This window comes from Tachysurus fulvidraco, chromosome 4, assembly GCF_022655615.1.
Source record: "Tachysurus fulvidraco isolate hzauxx_2018 chromosome 4, HZAU_PFXX_2.0, whole genome shotgun sequence".
Classification (NCBI taxonomy): Eukaryota; Metazoa; Chordata; class Actinopteri; order Siluriformes; family Bagridae; genus Tachysurus; species Tachysurus fulvidraco.
In genome coordinates, this window is record NC_062521.1 from 1186578 (window position 1) to 1201577 (window position 15000).

A 15000-nucleotide genomic window follows, 5' to 3' on the forward strand; every position below is an offset into this window, starting at 1 on the left:
TCACACACTCACACACTACGGACAATTTTCCAGAGATGCCAACCGACCTACCATGCATGTCTTTGGACCGGGGGAGGAAACCGGAGTACCCGGAGGAAACCCCCGAGGCACGGGGAGAACATGCAAACTACACACACACAAGGCGGAGGTGGGAATCGAACCCCCAACCATGGAGGTGTGAGGCGAACGTGCTAACCACTAAGCCACCGTGACCCCCCTACAAGTTTAATCTGTTGAATAAATAAAATAAAACCAGTGTTTGTGTTAATCACCTGGAAGCAAAACTGTGTCTGAAGGCTAATCGGACAAAGCGCTTGTTGACTGCTTTTACAGAAGGAACTTTACTTTCTTTAAGACGTTTATCCATAAAGATATCAAAACTTTCTCAGGACTATTAGTTACTGAAAAGTGTCATATTTATGGATTATATTCTTCAGATAGATAATATATAATCATAACGTCTTGTAGTTACATCAAAGTGCCATATGGAGGCGCTGGACTTGCTCACTGCTCCTCATACAAGTGCAAAACATGCGCTAAAGTTCACGTGAGTGAGACACGCCCTGTTTTAGATAAACTCCGCCTCCCTGTGTGTCTCTCACCTGAGTACTGAGTTCTGCTGTGTGTCACTTCAGTATTAAGTCCTGACTGAACTCTGAACTCGGTTCTGTGGCTAAACACAGACATTATTAACTGTTCATAAATGTCCGTCATAATTTTGACTAATGGTGTGTTTTTGCTGTATATGAGCTACATTCTCTATCCCTCTTTTCTCACTAAATATTAATAAATATTCATCAATCTGAGAGGGAAAAAGTCACCAAATAACCTCTGAGAAGAAGAAAGTTCTCACGCTAACAGCGTGTGGCTTCATCATTGTGTGTGCATGATATTGTGTAAGTGTGTGTTCGTTCGTGTAGGTTTGCACTGGTGTGTGTGTGTGTGTGTGTGTGTGTGTGTGTGTGTGTGTGTGTGTGTGTGTGTGTGTGTGTGTGTGTGTGTGTGTGTGTGTGTGTGAAACAGAAAGAGCGCGAGGTCACCTCCGCCAGGTGCAGATCAGCTTTGTTCACAAAAGTGAAAAGCATGTAAAGAGAAGACGTAAATGCTGGTTGCAGGGTGTGTGTGTGTGTGTGTGTGTGTGTGTGTGTGTGTGTGTGTGTGTGTGTGGGTCTGGGTCTGTGTGTGCGTGTGTGTGCGTGCGTGCGTGTGTGTATGGGTGTGTGGGTGTGTGTGTGTGCGTATGTTATTGGGTGTGTGTGTGTGCGCGCGTGTGTGCACGTGTGATGTAGGGGTCGTCTACTGCTGAAGAGGAGGTTTTCCTGTTCCCTTAGGCTAAAGGGCAAAGTAAACAGTGCAGAGTAATTTATCATACACACACATACAGAGAGAGAGAGAGGGAGAGAGAGAGAGAGAGAGAGAGAGAGAGAGAGAGAGAGAGAGAGAGAGAGAGAGAGAGAAAGAGAGAAAGAGAGAGAGAGAGAAGGTGAATTAAAAGCTTCTGCAGGTGAATGACAGAGTTACATAAAAGCAGCTTAATTTCTCGTGCCGAGTGAGAGCCACAATGCTTCCGTTTAAATACACACCAGACACGCAAACAGCACACAGACTGATTCACACACACACACACACACACACACACACACACACACACACACACACACACACACACACACACACACACACACTTCAGGTCTCAGAGTGTGAACTTGGTGTTGGTGGTGTGTTGTCTGTATAGAACATAAAATTCAACTAAACATCTGAAGTCTTAATGATGTTAATGCTGAGATGAACTGCAGTAATAAAAGAAAATAAGCTTCATTATTATTATTATTATTATTATTATTATTATTATTATTATTATTATAAAACAGAAGTATTAGCTATAATATTATTATTTTCCCTAATAGTTTTGAGGTTAACTGAAGTATTAGAGTCAGTGGTGTATTAATATCAGTGTCCTCCCTCGCAGGTAGCAGACATGCTGTAAGTGTTATTGAAGATATTTGTAGTTTTCCTCAGAGGTTAAGTATTAGCAGTAGGTTAAGTAGTGTTTAGTGTTTAGTGTTAGTGTGAGAGGGGTGTTTTCAGTGTGCTCCATCAGAGGTGTGTGTGTCAGCTGGCTGCAGTGAGTCTGTTACACACCAGGAGGTTCATCTCAGAGCTGTCAAATGTGTTCCTTATTTGATTCTTAAGTATGTTTATATAAAAATTCAGAGCTTTAAGTCGAACTGAAAGCCTGGATACAGAAGTGTCTCAGAAGAAATTCAGCTGAAACAGACCTTTTCCAAACCCAGCAGACATTTAAAGCTCCACTTTTACACTTTACATCGTCACTCCTTAACCTCTTCCAGATAAACGATAAACTTTAGTCAGTTTTTTCTTCTTCTTGATTTGCGTTTAACCCACAATAAACCTTGAGATTTGTCCGAATCTTCGTTTGCATTTTGCACGTTTGCCTATAGGTCACAGCTCACCTGCAATGACTCTCACCTTTTGGACGGATTCCGGTCTCTCTGCCGCCGGTTTTTGAACCAGTTGCTGACCTGAGTTAGTGACAGTCCCGTTACTTTGGCTAAACTCCTCTTGTCCGCCGGTGACGGGTAGCGGTTGCGTGCGTACGCGTCCCGTAGAGCGTTTCGTGAGCGCGCTTTAAAGCAGTACACGGTTTCCTCTCCGTCCCAGATGGTGCGAGGCAGCGGGAACTTCCGGCGCACGCGGTACTTGTCCACAGCACCGAGCGGACGACCGCGTGCCGTCTCCGCCTCCGTGTAGTGCGCCTTGTACCAGAGCTCCTGAAGCCCGGCGTGGCACGCGGGGCTGAAGCTGTGACCCTGCAGAATGCCGTACAGCTCGCTGTAGCGCGCCTGATGGAAGGCGACGAGAGCGCGCGCGCGGAGCACAGTCTCACCACTCCCGCCGTGAGAGCCGAGAGTGCGCAGGAACCGGGCAAGGTGGTCTACACGTCCCGCCTGCTGCAGCGCCTCGCACACACACGCCACCTGCTCTGCGGAGAAGCACAGCGGAGATGGGGAGGAGGTGGAGGGCAAAGAGGATGAAGATGAAGGAGAAAAATCTGAGACCGCGGCGGCGGGCGTGCGCGCAAAATACTCCGAGTCGTCCGCGTCCTCGTCTTCTTCCTTCGCGTCCCAGACAGGCGCACGGACCTCCGTGGTCTGACTCAAATTCAGGCCACAGGAAGACATGCCTTAAAACATGAGATATTTGTTCACGCCATTCAGTCCCTCTTCCGCCTCGGATTCGGTTACCGGGTGTCCTGTAGCCAAATGTCACTTTTATTCCTGCGAGGAATCCTATCAAGACCAGAAGAGAGGGGGAGGGTGTGTGGGGGGGAGAGAGTTGCGAGAGGGGAGGGGCGTGGTCCCTTCCAAAAGACCAGACTGACTGAAACGGCCAGGGGGAGGAGCCAATATAAGTTTCACCTGTCACTCAGGTGCACCAGGTGTTTCCTCTATTCAGATCTGATTGGCGAGGGACCTGTAAATGCGGTACCAGTGTACAGACTCCTTCTGTTAAATAACCGTTGGGTTGCACCGGTAGACCATCGGCGTCGGGCAATTTAGGTTCCCTAGGGTATCCTTCAAGTGCACCACCTGTTAGCATTGGGCACTAGAACATGCTGACGTCATGTGCAAATCAAACCTCCAGCCAACAACAGCAGTGTAACAGCAGAAATCAGCCTGAGGACACATCTGTACCAGGTGTTCAGTCTGTAAAGGAGTCTGTCAGCTGTCCATCATGTCTCCCAGCTCACTTAGGCAAATTTTAAAGAAGACTGTATTCCACTTATTAATAAATCTCCCTCTACAGAAATATAAAACAGTCACAGCCATAAACTGTTAACATGTTAATAAAATATTTAAATATTCATATCGGCATCAATAACTTATTCAGAATCAATTTAGAATTATAATAACTAAATAAAGATTAGTTTTAATAAAGATTTAATAAAGTGGTGACTGTACCATGATTACAGCACACACACACACACACACACACACACACACACACACACACACACACACACACACACACACACACACACACACACACACACACACACACTGGAAGTCACCCACTTAACGGTACATTATTTGATCATTAGAATTAGATTTAAAAAAAAAAACTGAACTGGTTCTTTTTGGGTTTTAGCCCTTAAGAATTTTTTGTTCATTATTTTTTAATGGAAGCTGAGAACCTTTAAAGACACTGTTAAGCCCTTGTGTTGTGAATTCTATAAACACATTACACTTTCATCACTATAGTGTATACACTATGTGGATCTTTCCACACATTGCGACACCTGACTTGGTTAAATAGGGTGTAGTTCCAGATATATGATAAAACACAGGAACTAACTGTAACCTTTATGATGTATTATGATGTATTATTATTATGCTGTATTATTATTATTATTATTATTATTGTTGTTGTTGTTGTTGTTGTTGTTGCTATTATTATTATAGCTATTGCTATTCACACTTAATATGTACGCACTTCTTAATTAATCTTAATTCATAAAAAAAAAGTCACTATGTTTTGATTGGTCAGTGATGAACACAAGTTCCATTATAAAAAATACATTAAAGTTGGATTTGTCATCTAACTGTAGAATAGTGACAAAGTTTTAAGTTTTGAGTTTTAAGAACGAATTAAACATGAATAAATAATTAAATAAACACGGACCACTAAGGGATTTTTTTCCGAGTAGTGAAAAAGTTTTTGGAAGGAATTTTAGATCAATTGGACGTGTTTCTCTTCCGGAAGACATTTTGTGTAACACCGCAGCAATGAGCTCGTTCCAGTCAGACCCCTTTGTCCCTGCGTAGGAACCCTAGACCAAGTAAACAACCGTATGAGCTACTTAGTGCACTACATGAAGCCTACACTAAGTGATCGAGGATTGGTCCCGCTGCCGAACGACAGAGACCTAGGCTTATATATCACACTTGTTTAGAATAAAAATAAAGTTAAAATGGACGATCAGGGCTGCCCGAGATGTAAAACAACTAAATACAGAAACCCGTCTTTAAAGCTGATGGTGAATGTGTGCGGACACACACTGTGAGTATGAGCTCTGATTCACTGTGACGCGGTAATACAGAGCTCTAAAGCACAAAGCAGCTCGGGATGTTTTCTCTATTTACATTTATTTACATGTATTTACGTGTAATACAGACTGCTGGGGTTTGTGTGGGCACTAATGACACCCCTGTAGGACTGAGACAGCTGGTTGGAGCTGAGGAAACATCCGGGGATTTAGTTCTACATCTGTGTCCTGGTCTTACTGATGGGTCTGATAGGACACTGAGTGTAAATAAAGCATGGGATATAAAAGCATTCAAGTGTTATAAGGGTGGGGGTTATAGGGTGGAGGTTATAGAGTGTGGGTTATAGGGTGGAGGTTATAGGGTGTGGGATATAGGATGGAGGTTATAGGGTGTGGGTTATAGGATGGAGGTTATAGAGTGTGGGTTATAGGATGGAGGTTATAGAGTGTGGGTTATAGGATGGAGGTTATAGGGTGTGGGTTATAGGATGGAGGTTATAGGGTGTGGGTTATAGGATGGAGGTTATAGGGTGTGGGTTATAGGATGGAGGTTATAGAGTGTGGGTTATAGGATGGAGGTTATAGGGTGTGGGTTATAGGATGGAGGTTATAGGGTGTGGGTTATAGGATGGAGGTTATAGGGTGTGGGTTATAGGGTGGAGGTTATAGGGTGTGGGTTATAGGATGGAGGTTATAGGGTGTGGGTTATAGGATGGAGGTTATAGGGTGTGGGTTATAGGGTGTGGGTTATTGGATGGAGGTTATAGGGTGTGGGTTATAGGGTGGAGGTTATAGGATGGAGGTTTTGATTCAGGTTGCAGCCAGTTTTGTCCCCTGCGTCCTCCTCGTCCTCTTTGTCCTGAGAGAGGATGGAGTGTTTTATTTCTGCTGAAGGAGAGAAGCATACAGGAGTGCTGACTGAGACACACACACACACACACACACACACCATTTATTACAGCTTGTCGACAGGTGTATGGATACAGGCCAACTCTCCTAGCAATCTTCCTTTCTCTCTCTCGCTCTGTCTCTCTCTTTCTCTCTCTCTGTCTCTTTCTCTCACTACACACAAACATATTTTACACTGTGTCAGAGTTGCTGTTTTATGCACTGTATGTTCAATAATGTGTGTGTGTGTGTGTGTGTGTGTGTGTGTGTGTGTGTGTGTGTGTGTGTGTGTGTGTAGGTGTGAGAACTGTGTGGAGATGTTGTTTGTGAGAGGTTCAGGTAACTGTGTTCAGTGTGACACTCCACTCAGGAAGAGTAACTTCCGCCTGCAGCTTTTTGAAGACCCTGCTGTGGATAAAGAGGTGGAGATCCGCAAGAAAGTGCTCAAAATGTGAGTGTGTGAGGGTGTGTGAGGGTGTGTGTGTGAGGGTGTGTGTGTGAGGGTGTGTGTGAGGGTGTGTGTGTGTGTAGACAACTTTATTCACTTATTAATCTCTCTCTTTCTCCCTCTCTCTCACTCACACACACACACACACACACACACACACACACACACACACACACACACACACACACACACACAGATATAATAAGCGTGATGTGGACTTCCCCAGCCTGGGAGAGTATAATGACTATCTGGAGCAGGTGGAGGAAATTGGTGAGAGGATGAAATAATTTTATACCATTGTTTTTAATGAAAGAGTGAGTTATAATGTCATTATGAGCTCAGAATGGTGTGTGTGTGTTTGTGTGTGTGTGTGTGTGTGTGTGTGTGTGCGCAGTGTTTAACCTGACGAATAACGTGGACATAGAGAACACCAAGCAGATGATGGAACAGTACCAGAGAGATAACAGAGACATCATCCAAAAAAACAAGGCCAAACTGGTGTGTGTGTGTGTGTGTGTGTGTTAAAAACTCCCAACCTTCACAATTTAAGGTGATGTAAACCAGGTCTTTTTGCTTCAGACGAGGGAGCAGGAGGAACTGGAGGAGCTCCTGTTAATGGAGAAGCAGGACCTGGAGGTTAAGAGACTGGAGAACCTGCAGGAGGAACAGAGACACTTGCACAACAAGAGGAAAAGCAAACAGGCCCTGCTTGATGAGCTGGTATACACACACACACACACACACACACACACACACACACACACACACACACACACTTCTGCCTAAACCATGCCCACTTCTGCAGTGATGTCACACATATTCACTCATGTGGAACTTACAGTGGTCTCCTAAAGCCACGCCCCCTCTTACCACGCCTCTAAGTATTTAAAGCTGTTTTATTGTAAAGCCGCTTTACAATTTTTGCATTATGGTGTGAGAGTTAACGAGGGCTGGTGTGTAATTGTCACTTTTGTGTGTGTGTGTGTGTGTGTGTGTGTGTGTAGGAGAGCTCCCATTTGCCTGCTTCCCTCCTCTTAGCACAACATAAAGAGCGAGCAGCTCAGTTGGGGAGTCAGATCGAGAAACAAAAACAAACTGTCAAACCTGCCACCATCTTCTCTACAGGCATACTGATGGTGAGTCACACACACACACACACACACACACACACACACACACACACACACAAGAACAACAATGTGGCTCGGAAGTTACAGTTTGTTAGCAGTCCGTGTGAATGTTTTGCTATCTTTCAAACACACACATAATCACAAAAGCCTGAGAATCAGTTTCTATGACAACCACCGTAACTTAGACTGACTGTTAGGTAGTATGTAGTTACTGTGAGCTACACAACACGTGTGTTAATGTATATTAACATTTAACTAGTAGAAATGCTTCCATATGTTTTAAGAGCACGTCCTTTAGAACCGTCTACGATGGAAACCCTTTCATTAAAAGATGTTCCTGTATTTTTAAACCTCGGTACATCAGTTAGATTCTTTTCGACTTGTGCTTCAGGAGGTTTGACCTTCTGGACTCTGGTTAAAGTTTTTCAGAACTCTGTCAGTTGAGTCAGTTACGCAGATTAAAGTTACATGAGAGTAAAGTTTAGAATCTTCTAGAATATGTTTAGGTTTAAAGGTGCGGTCTCCGTCGTTTGAGAAACGCTTCAGAAAACTGCGTCGGGATGACAAACAAAACAAAAACAAAACTAACGTGTAGCCAATGAGCAGAAAGGGGCGGGGCTTGTCGATACGGGCGGAGAGAGTGTTCAGTGCGCGTGTGTGACATTAGCAGAAAGCGGTTTTAACATTGACATGGAGGATAAAAACAAAGAAAGAAAGAGAAGAAAGACTTACGATAAGGACAAGAAGTAGGACGTGTTAATATAGGATCAGCTTTCCAGCGCTGGAGAGAACCGAACATCTTCCGTGTGAAACGGAGATAAAGCTTTCAAGGTACATTTACGGCATTTAGCAGACACCCTTATCCAGAGTGACTGAGCATCTGAGGGTTAAGGGCCTTGCTCAGGGGCCCAGCAGTGGTAGACCTGGGGTTCAAACCCATGACCTTCCGATCAGTAGCCCAACACCTTAACCACTGAGCTACCACATCCCACATTTAAAATGTGATTTCAAATGTCAACATTGGCTTTCAAACAACAGAGACCGCACCTTTAATGATGTTCCTGTGACTGTCAGATGGAGTTATAGAATGTTTAAGGAACATTTTAGTCCTAAAGGTCCAGTATTTAAAACTGAAACCTTCTGCGTTAAGCTTAACATTAACATCCCCTGGAATTTGAAGGGTTGTTTTGAATCTTGAGTTATGATGTACAACACACTACAAAAACACATTTGTATTACCATAATATTACTCATTGTGTTCATTTATTGATAAAAATATACCCTCAGTCAGCTGCCCCAACAGGTTCTGCCATAATACTTGATTGGGTTATACTTGTTTCGTGTATGTGTGGGCGGAGCTATCAAAACAGGGGTGGGACCCATTTGGGTTAGGGGCGTGTTTGTTTTGGTGATTTCAAATGTCAACATTGGCTTTCAAACAACAGAGACCTCACCTTTAATGATGTTCCTGTGACTGTCAGATGGAGTTATAGAATGTTTAAGGAACATTTTAGTCCTAAAGTTCCAGTATTTAAAACTGAAAGCTTCTGCGTTAAGCTTAACATTCACTTCTGTAGGAATTGAACGGAATGTTCTGGAATCTGAAGGTTTGTCTGGAATCTTGAGTTATGATGTTAATAATTTACAGCAGAACTTTTCCCTTTTACTCTCTCACTGAACTCATAAAAGTTAAATTATTACATCTTTATTACACACACGAGGGGGTCAGATCTCACTGTAGACTCGTTCTGCTGGTTCTCTCTCTCACACACACACACACACACACACACACACACACATTCAAACACACATAATGCAGTGTGTTGTGTTTATTGAATGCAATTTTTGAGCTCTTTGTGAGGTTTATTCAGACACACACACACACACACACACAAATGCTTGTTTGTGCTTCTGTTATTTTTGAGTCATGCGTCTTTATGTTTGATCTGCAGAAACAGGTGAGGGTTCATTTGTACACCTGTGTGCATCTGCAAAATATGTGTGTGTGTGTGTGTGTGAATAAAAATTGTACAGTTAAGCTATTTGTGTGTGTGTGTGTGTGTGTGTGTGTGTGTGTTTATGTATGAATGTCTCCTAGAGAATTTACATTAGTTGACCTTCAGGCGTCCTGAGGGTTTGTGGGGTCAGATTTGATCTGTCCCACTTTACAGAATTTCAGCCCCAGAGTTAATACTTAATACAGATTTCATTAGGGGGCGGGGCCTTCTCTGGAGAACATCACTGATTGGTCAGAAGTCTTTTTCACAGAATGAACGACTCCAACCTGCCATTTAACAAAGATCTTACATTACAACTAACACACACACACACACACACACACACACACACACACACACAGTTGGATGCAGATGTACAGTTTAGATGCTGTGAGAGTGTGTGTGTGTGTGTGTGTGTGTGTGTTTGTCTATGTATGATGTGTGTCCCTTCAGTGTATTGTGAAGCTTTCCATTTGTATTATAATGTGATGACAGGGTTATAATTGAGACTTTGTGTGTGCGTGCGTGCATGCGTGTGTGTGTGTGTGTGTGTGTGTGTGTGGTGGTGGTGGTTAGGGGGGGTGATGTTATCCTCAAACCTGATTAGTTCATAAGTGACTAGCACTATGTAGCTAAAATTATGACATTAACGCGTGTGTGTGTGTGTTCGTTCGTGTGTGTGTGTGTGTGTGTGTGTGTGTGTGTGTGTGTGTGTGTGTGTGCGGTCATGATTTCAAGGTGAGTTCAGGAGTGCAACTCAGTAACAGCTAGTGCCCTCTCCCTGTCTCTCTCCCTGTCTGTCTCTTCCTGTCTGTCTCTTCCTGTCTGTCTCTCCCTGTCTGTCTCTCCCTGTCTCTCTCTCCCTGTCTCACTCTCCCTGTCTCTCTCCCTGTCTGTCTCTCCCTGTCTGTCTGTCTCTCCCTGTCTCACTCTCCCTGTCTCACTCTCACAGTCTCACTCTCCCTGTCTGTCTCTCCCTGTCTCACTCTCCCTGTCTCACTCTCCCTGTCTCACTCTCCCTGTCTGTCTCTCCCTGTCTCACTCTCCCTGTCTGTCAGTATTACAAGGTACAAGGTAATGCTTAAAGTTTATAAAATATAGACTTTACAAAACTAATCCTGTCTGTCCTCACTGTGTGTGTGTGTGTGTGTGTGTGTGTGTGTGTGTGTGTGTGTGTGTGTGTGTGTGTGTGTGTGTGTGTGTGTGTGTGTTAGGGTCAGACGGTGTCTCTAGCTCCGGTTGCTCGGATGGAGGAGGCTTTGTATCAGTATCACCCTCTCCGAATAGAAACCTACGGCCCTGCGGTGCCTGAACTGGAGCAGCTGGCCAGACTGGGGTGAGCTCAATCCCTTTAATAATGATGTAACACTTTATTCCACAGGGATTTATTCTGATTCTGATTCTTTAGGACGTGATTCACTGCATCGTGATCCAGTATTCAAACCATTAGTTCAGTAGTTAGTGACATTCCCAGCTCAGATAATAATGACATCATTATTACAGTGTGAACAGATAAATGAATGGTTCTTAATCAGACCAATAGACCACATTTCCCATGATGCATACAGGACATCAGTACTGACACTTCTGTCACATTTGCAGTTTCATGCTACACTTCAGCTCACAGTTTGGCCACACACACACACACACACACACACACACACACACACACACACACACGCACATACCCTCATCAGCCCCTCTAAGGTGGAGCAGAGAGCAAACAGGCAGATCCTCTTCTCTTTTCTTCCATTATTTTCATGTACAGATAAACTCTTTTGAACTGTGTGTGTGTGTGTGAGTGGGAGAGAGAGACACACACACACAGGGTATTTTAGAAGTGCTGTTTGTCTTGATTAGGGATTGAGCTGACAGAGAGATAGAGAGAGAGAGAGAGAGAGAGAGAGAGAGAGAGAGAGAGAGAGAGAGTGTGTTTGTGTGTGTGTGTGTGTGTGTTGGTCAGAGTGACAGCAGAGTCAGTGGTGATTTATGTTGGACTAGAGTGTGTTCTCTCTCTCTCTCTCTCTCTCTCTCTCTCTCTCTCTCTTTCTTTCTCTGTGTCTAACACACACACACACACACACAGAAAGGTTGGGCTGGGTGTGTTATTAAAGACAGCTGTGTTTTGTGTGTTTGTGGTTTTGCATTGTATTGTGAGGCTCTGAAACAACCACGAGGTTCATATTCAGAATACTTGAGTTTTTTGGATGAATAACTTCCTGTTTGAGGATGAATAGGAAAAGAAAGGAAACAGAAGGTAGAGAATAAAAAAGAAAGAGAAAAAAATGATGGATGTTACAGAAACAAACTCCTTAAACAAATTCCTTTCAGAACTATAGATCACAAGCTCTCTATCTTTCTCTCTCTCTCTCTCTCTCTCCCTCTGTCTGTCTCTCTGTTTTTCTCTCTGTTTGTCCCTCTCTCTCTCTCCCCCTCTGTCTGTCTCTCTCTCATACTCTCACACACATACACACACAGACTCAGTCCCGTGTGTGTGTGAGAGACACTGTTGTCTTTCTCTCCTATGGTCTGTTTTCCTTTCCTTCTTCCCACTGACATTCTGACGCCATGAATCTGCCCACATATCTACCACACCCACACACACACACACACACACACACACACACACACACACACACGAGCATGAGTGTGTATAACTGATCAGTGTATTTTAAATGTGTGTGTGTGTAGTTTCAGTGAATCCTCCGATCTCGTTCTTCAGTGCTATGAATCTGAACCCTGAATTCAAATCCTGGTGTTTTCACTGGTTTAAAATAATCTGATAACTGCTGAGATCAGATAGAGATCAGACTATCAGTGTGCACTGAGAGAGAATAATGGAGTCTCATCTCCGTGTGTGTGCTGTAATCCAACCCGTGCTCAAGTCTATAAACTGCCGGAGTCACTTTCCTTTATAATGGATGAGAAACCCAGGACAGTGTGTGATGAACACGGCCTCGGCTCTACGGAAGGTTCCAGAGCGACGTGTTGAGACTCACATATCTGCTAATCTCAGTCTGATTGTACATTTGGATATGCACATGAGCTAAAAGCAGCGTTTGACTTGCAAACAGTTTGTGTGTGTCCTGTGTGTGTGTGTGTGTGTTTGGAGAGAGAGAGAGAGAGAGAGAAGTGTGTGATGCCTATAGTAAAATCCTGATGCATAAAGAAATCTAAAGAGGCCTTAAGTTTTCTCTGTTGTTCTTTTTTTTACTAGTTAAATGGTTTTGAAATTGTTTCTGAAGCAATGTCATTGTTTCTGTCAGATTTCTTAAAGGATTATTTATGTATTTATTGATATTTAGTTAACAATAAAGACACGAGGACGGTTAGCACAGCTAGCAGCCGCGAGCCTCCGTGCGGTGAAAGAGCTTGGAATAAATGCACAGGCTTTTGGAATTGTTGATTTTAAATATAAATGTGATTACTGTGAGTGTGAAGATCAGGAAGTCATTTTTCCACACAGAACTCCGATTAAATGTAGGATAAAGAAGTCAGAGGTGGAACAGAAATTGGCTGAAGGATGGATGACGCTGTGACTCCTAAACTGAACCAGAGTGAATAGAGCGCTTGTGATGTGGAGCATGTCGCCCCCTGCTGGACACAAATACACACAACTCCATTTCCTCCTACCGTCAGACATTAAAAAACAAATCTATATGTTAAAAGTTCTGTTCGGATTAAGATCAGTCCAACGTCATCACTGCAGCTGTTTCTAATATCACTTTCTATTGCTTTGGTTACTCTTAAAACCACACACACGTATCTAAGACCTTAATACAGCCTGTCAGCAGACCTGTTACTCGGTGTGTGTGTGTGTGTGTGTGTGTGTAGGATAGAGGTGGGATTTAAATGTCCTCGCACCGCTGCTGGAGTGTGTGTGAACGTGGGATTGACTGTCGGAGGAAAGTGTGTGTGTGTGTGTGTGTGTGTGTGTCTCCAAGAGATTACATACTATCACTACCAGTTACTCCTGAATGTAATGATTTATTCTTCTTCCCATTTTGTCCTCCCATCTCTCTCTCTCTCTCTCTCTCTCTCTCTCTCTCTCTCTCTCCTATCGCTCTCTCCCCAGTTATCTAAACCATGTAAGAGCGACGACTCTGCAAGATTTAGCAGGAGGCTATACATCAGGTCTGGCATGTCACCGAGCGGTGCAGGACGCCTTCAGTGGTCTCTTCACCTGCACGTAACCGTGTGTGTGTGTGTGTGTGTTTGTCTCTCACACTGCATTTGTGTCAGTGTTAACACCGGACAGGGAAAGTGTTGTGTGTTAGTTTTCAACATGTACAGGAATTTTTCTAAATGTTTTTGTCAGTGTATTTGGTTTAAATAATAAACTTCCTATTATTGGTTATTTTGTCTGGATTTTGTGTGTGTGTGTGTGTGTGTGTGTGTCACTCCTGACCTGTCTGCTGCCATCTTTGCTGTCCATCTTCACCTCCAACACCAATCTGTTCCTGTTTCACACAATGCCAAAGACGTGGAAGTGGCACTCTCTCTCTCTCTCTCATTCACACTCACTCACACACACACACACACGCACAAATACCTCTAATGACTCATGTATTCTTTCCATAGCACAGAGACCCAAAGATAAACCAGTGCAGTAATTCATCTTTTCATATTTCTGTATGTACACAGAGGTTGGACACAATAATGTGAACACAGATGAAATATGGAATATCTATTTATTAAGAAAGTGGGGGCATGGTGGCTTAGTGGTTAGCACGTGGCTTAGTGGTTAGCCTCACACCTCCAGGGTTGGGGGTTCGATTCCCGCCTCCGCCTTGTGTGTGTGGAGTTTGCATGTTCTCCCCGTGCCTCGGGGGTTTCCTCCGGGTACTCCGGTTTCCTCCCCCGGTCCAAAGACATGCATGGTAGGTTGATTGGCATCTCTGGAAAATTGTCCGTAGTGTGTGAGTGTGTGTGTGAATGAGAGTGTGTGTGTGCCCTGTGATGGGTTGGCACTCCGTCCAGGGTGTATCCTGCCTCGATGCCCGATGACGCCTGAGATAGGCACAGGCTCCCCGTGACCCGAGAAGTTCGGATAAGCGGTAGAAGATGATTGAGTGAATGAATGAATAATTGAAATCAGGCTCAGGTGAGATTCAGCACGGCTCCTCAAACCAACACTGAACTGTTTGTGGCTGTGCTTATGGTCACGTTATCATAAAATGCCATCATTGTTTGGAAACAACATTTGGACCGTAGGATGCATCCATACTGGCAGTAACACGACCAATAATGGACATCAGAAAGGGAAGATACGGCCTCCTAAATCTTCACAGCTCTTCGGGGTTTATGATCATGACACCGTGTTTTCCATCCAAGGTGGATATTAAGTTCTGCTGTCACTTTTGCTGCAGTAGTTCTGTGTTGTTTAAACACAATCCTTCATACAATATACACACACACACACACAGAGGAGGAGCTCACACATCAGTGTAAGGAGGAGGACGCTTAGTC

General features: G+C 43.9%; 3 protein-coding genes across 4 annotated transcripts in view; 1 reads left to right on the plus strand and 2 right to left on the minus strand.

Annotated features, from left to right (window-relative positions):
• Positions 1-3320, minus strand: part of LOC113655877 (homeobox protein SIX4-like) — a 5287-nt gene extending 1967 nt beyond the window's left edge. The window contains exon 1 of the mRNA XM_027166717.2: positions 2491-3320. Within this exon, the coding sequence (XP_027022518.1) occupies positions 2491-3203 (713 nt within the window). The 5' untranslated portion in view covers positions 3204-3320. The remainder of the gene's footprint in view (positions 1-2490) is intronic.
• A 1570-nt stretch (positions 3321-4890) lies between these two features.
• mnat1 (MNAT1 component of CDK activating kinase) lies at positions 4891-13888 on the plus strand. Its single transcript, XM_027166420.2, has 8 exons — positions 4891-5082; positions 6255-6407; positions 6601-6674; positions 6799-6902; positions 6984-7124; positions 7409-7540; positions 10746-10867; positions 13607-13888. Exons 1-8 carry the CDS (start codon positions 4994-4996, stop codon positions 13722-13724), a joined length of 933 nt encoding a protein of 310 aa, XP_027022221.2. The 5' UTR covers positions 4891-4993; the 3' UTR covers positions 13725-13888.
• Positions 13889-14443: 555 nt separating this feature from the next.
• Positions 14444-15000, minus strand: part of lrrc9 (leucine rich repeat containing 9) — a 14184-nt gene continuing 13627 nt past the window's right edge. Inside the window, exon 31 of one of the 2 annotated variants that reach the window (XM_047812842.1) lies at positions 14444-15000. This exon is cut by the window's right edge and continues 12 nt beyond it. In XM_047812842.1, the coding sequence (XP_047668798.1) occupies positions 14967-15000 (34 nt within the window). In that variant the 3' untranslated portion in view covers positions 14444-14966. The other variant, XM_027166798.2, reaches the window with a different exon arrangement.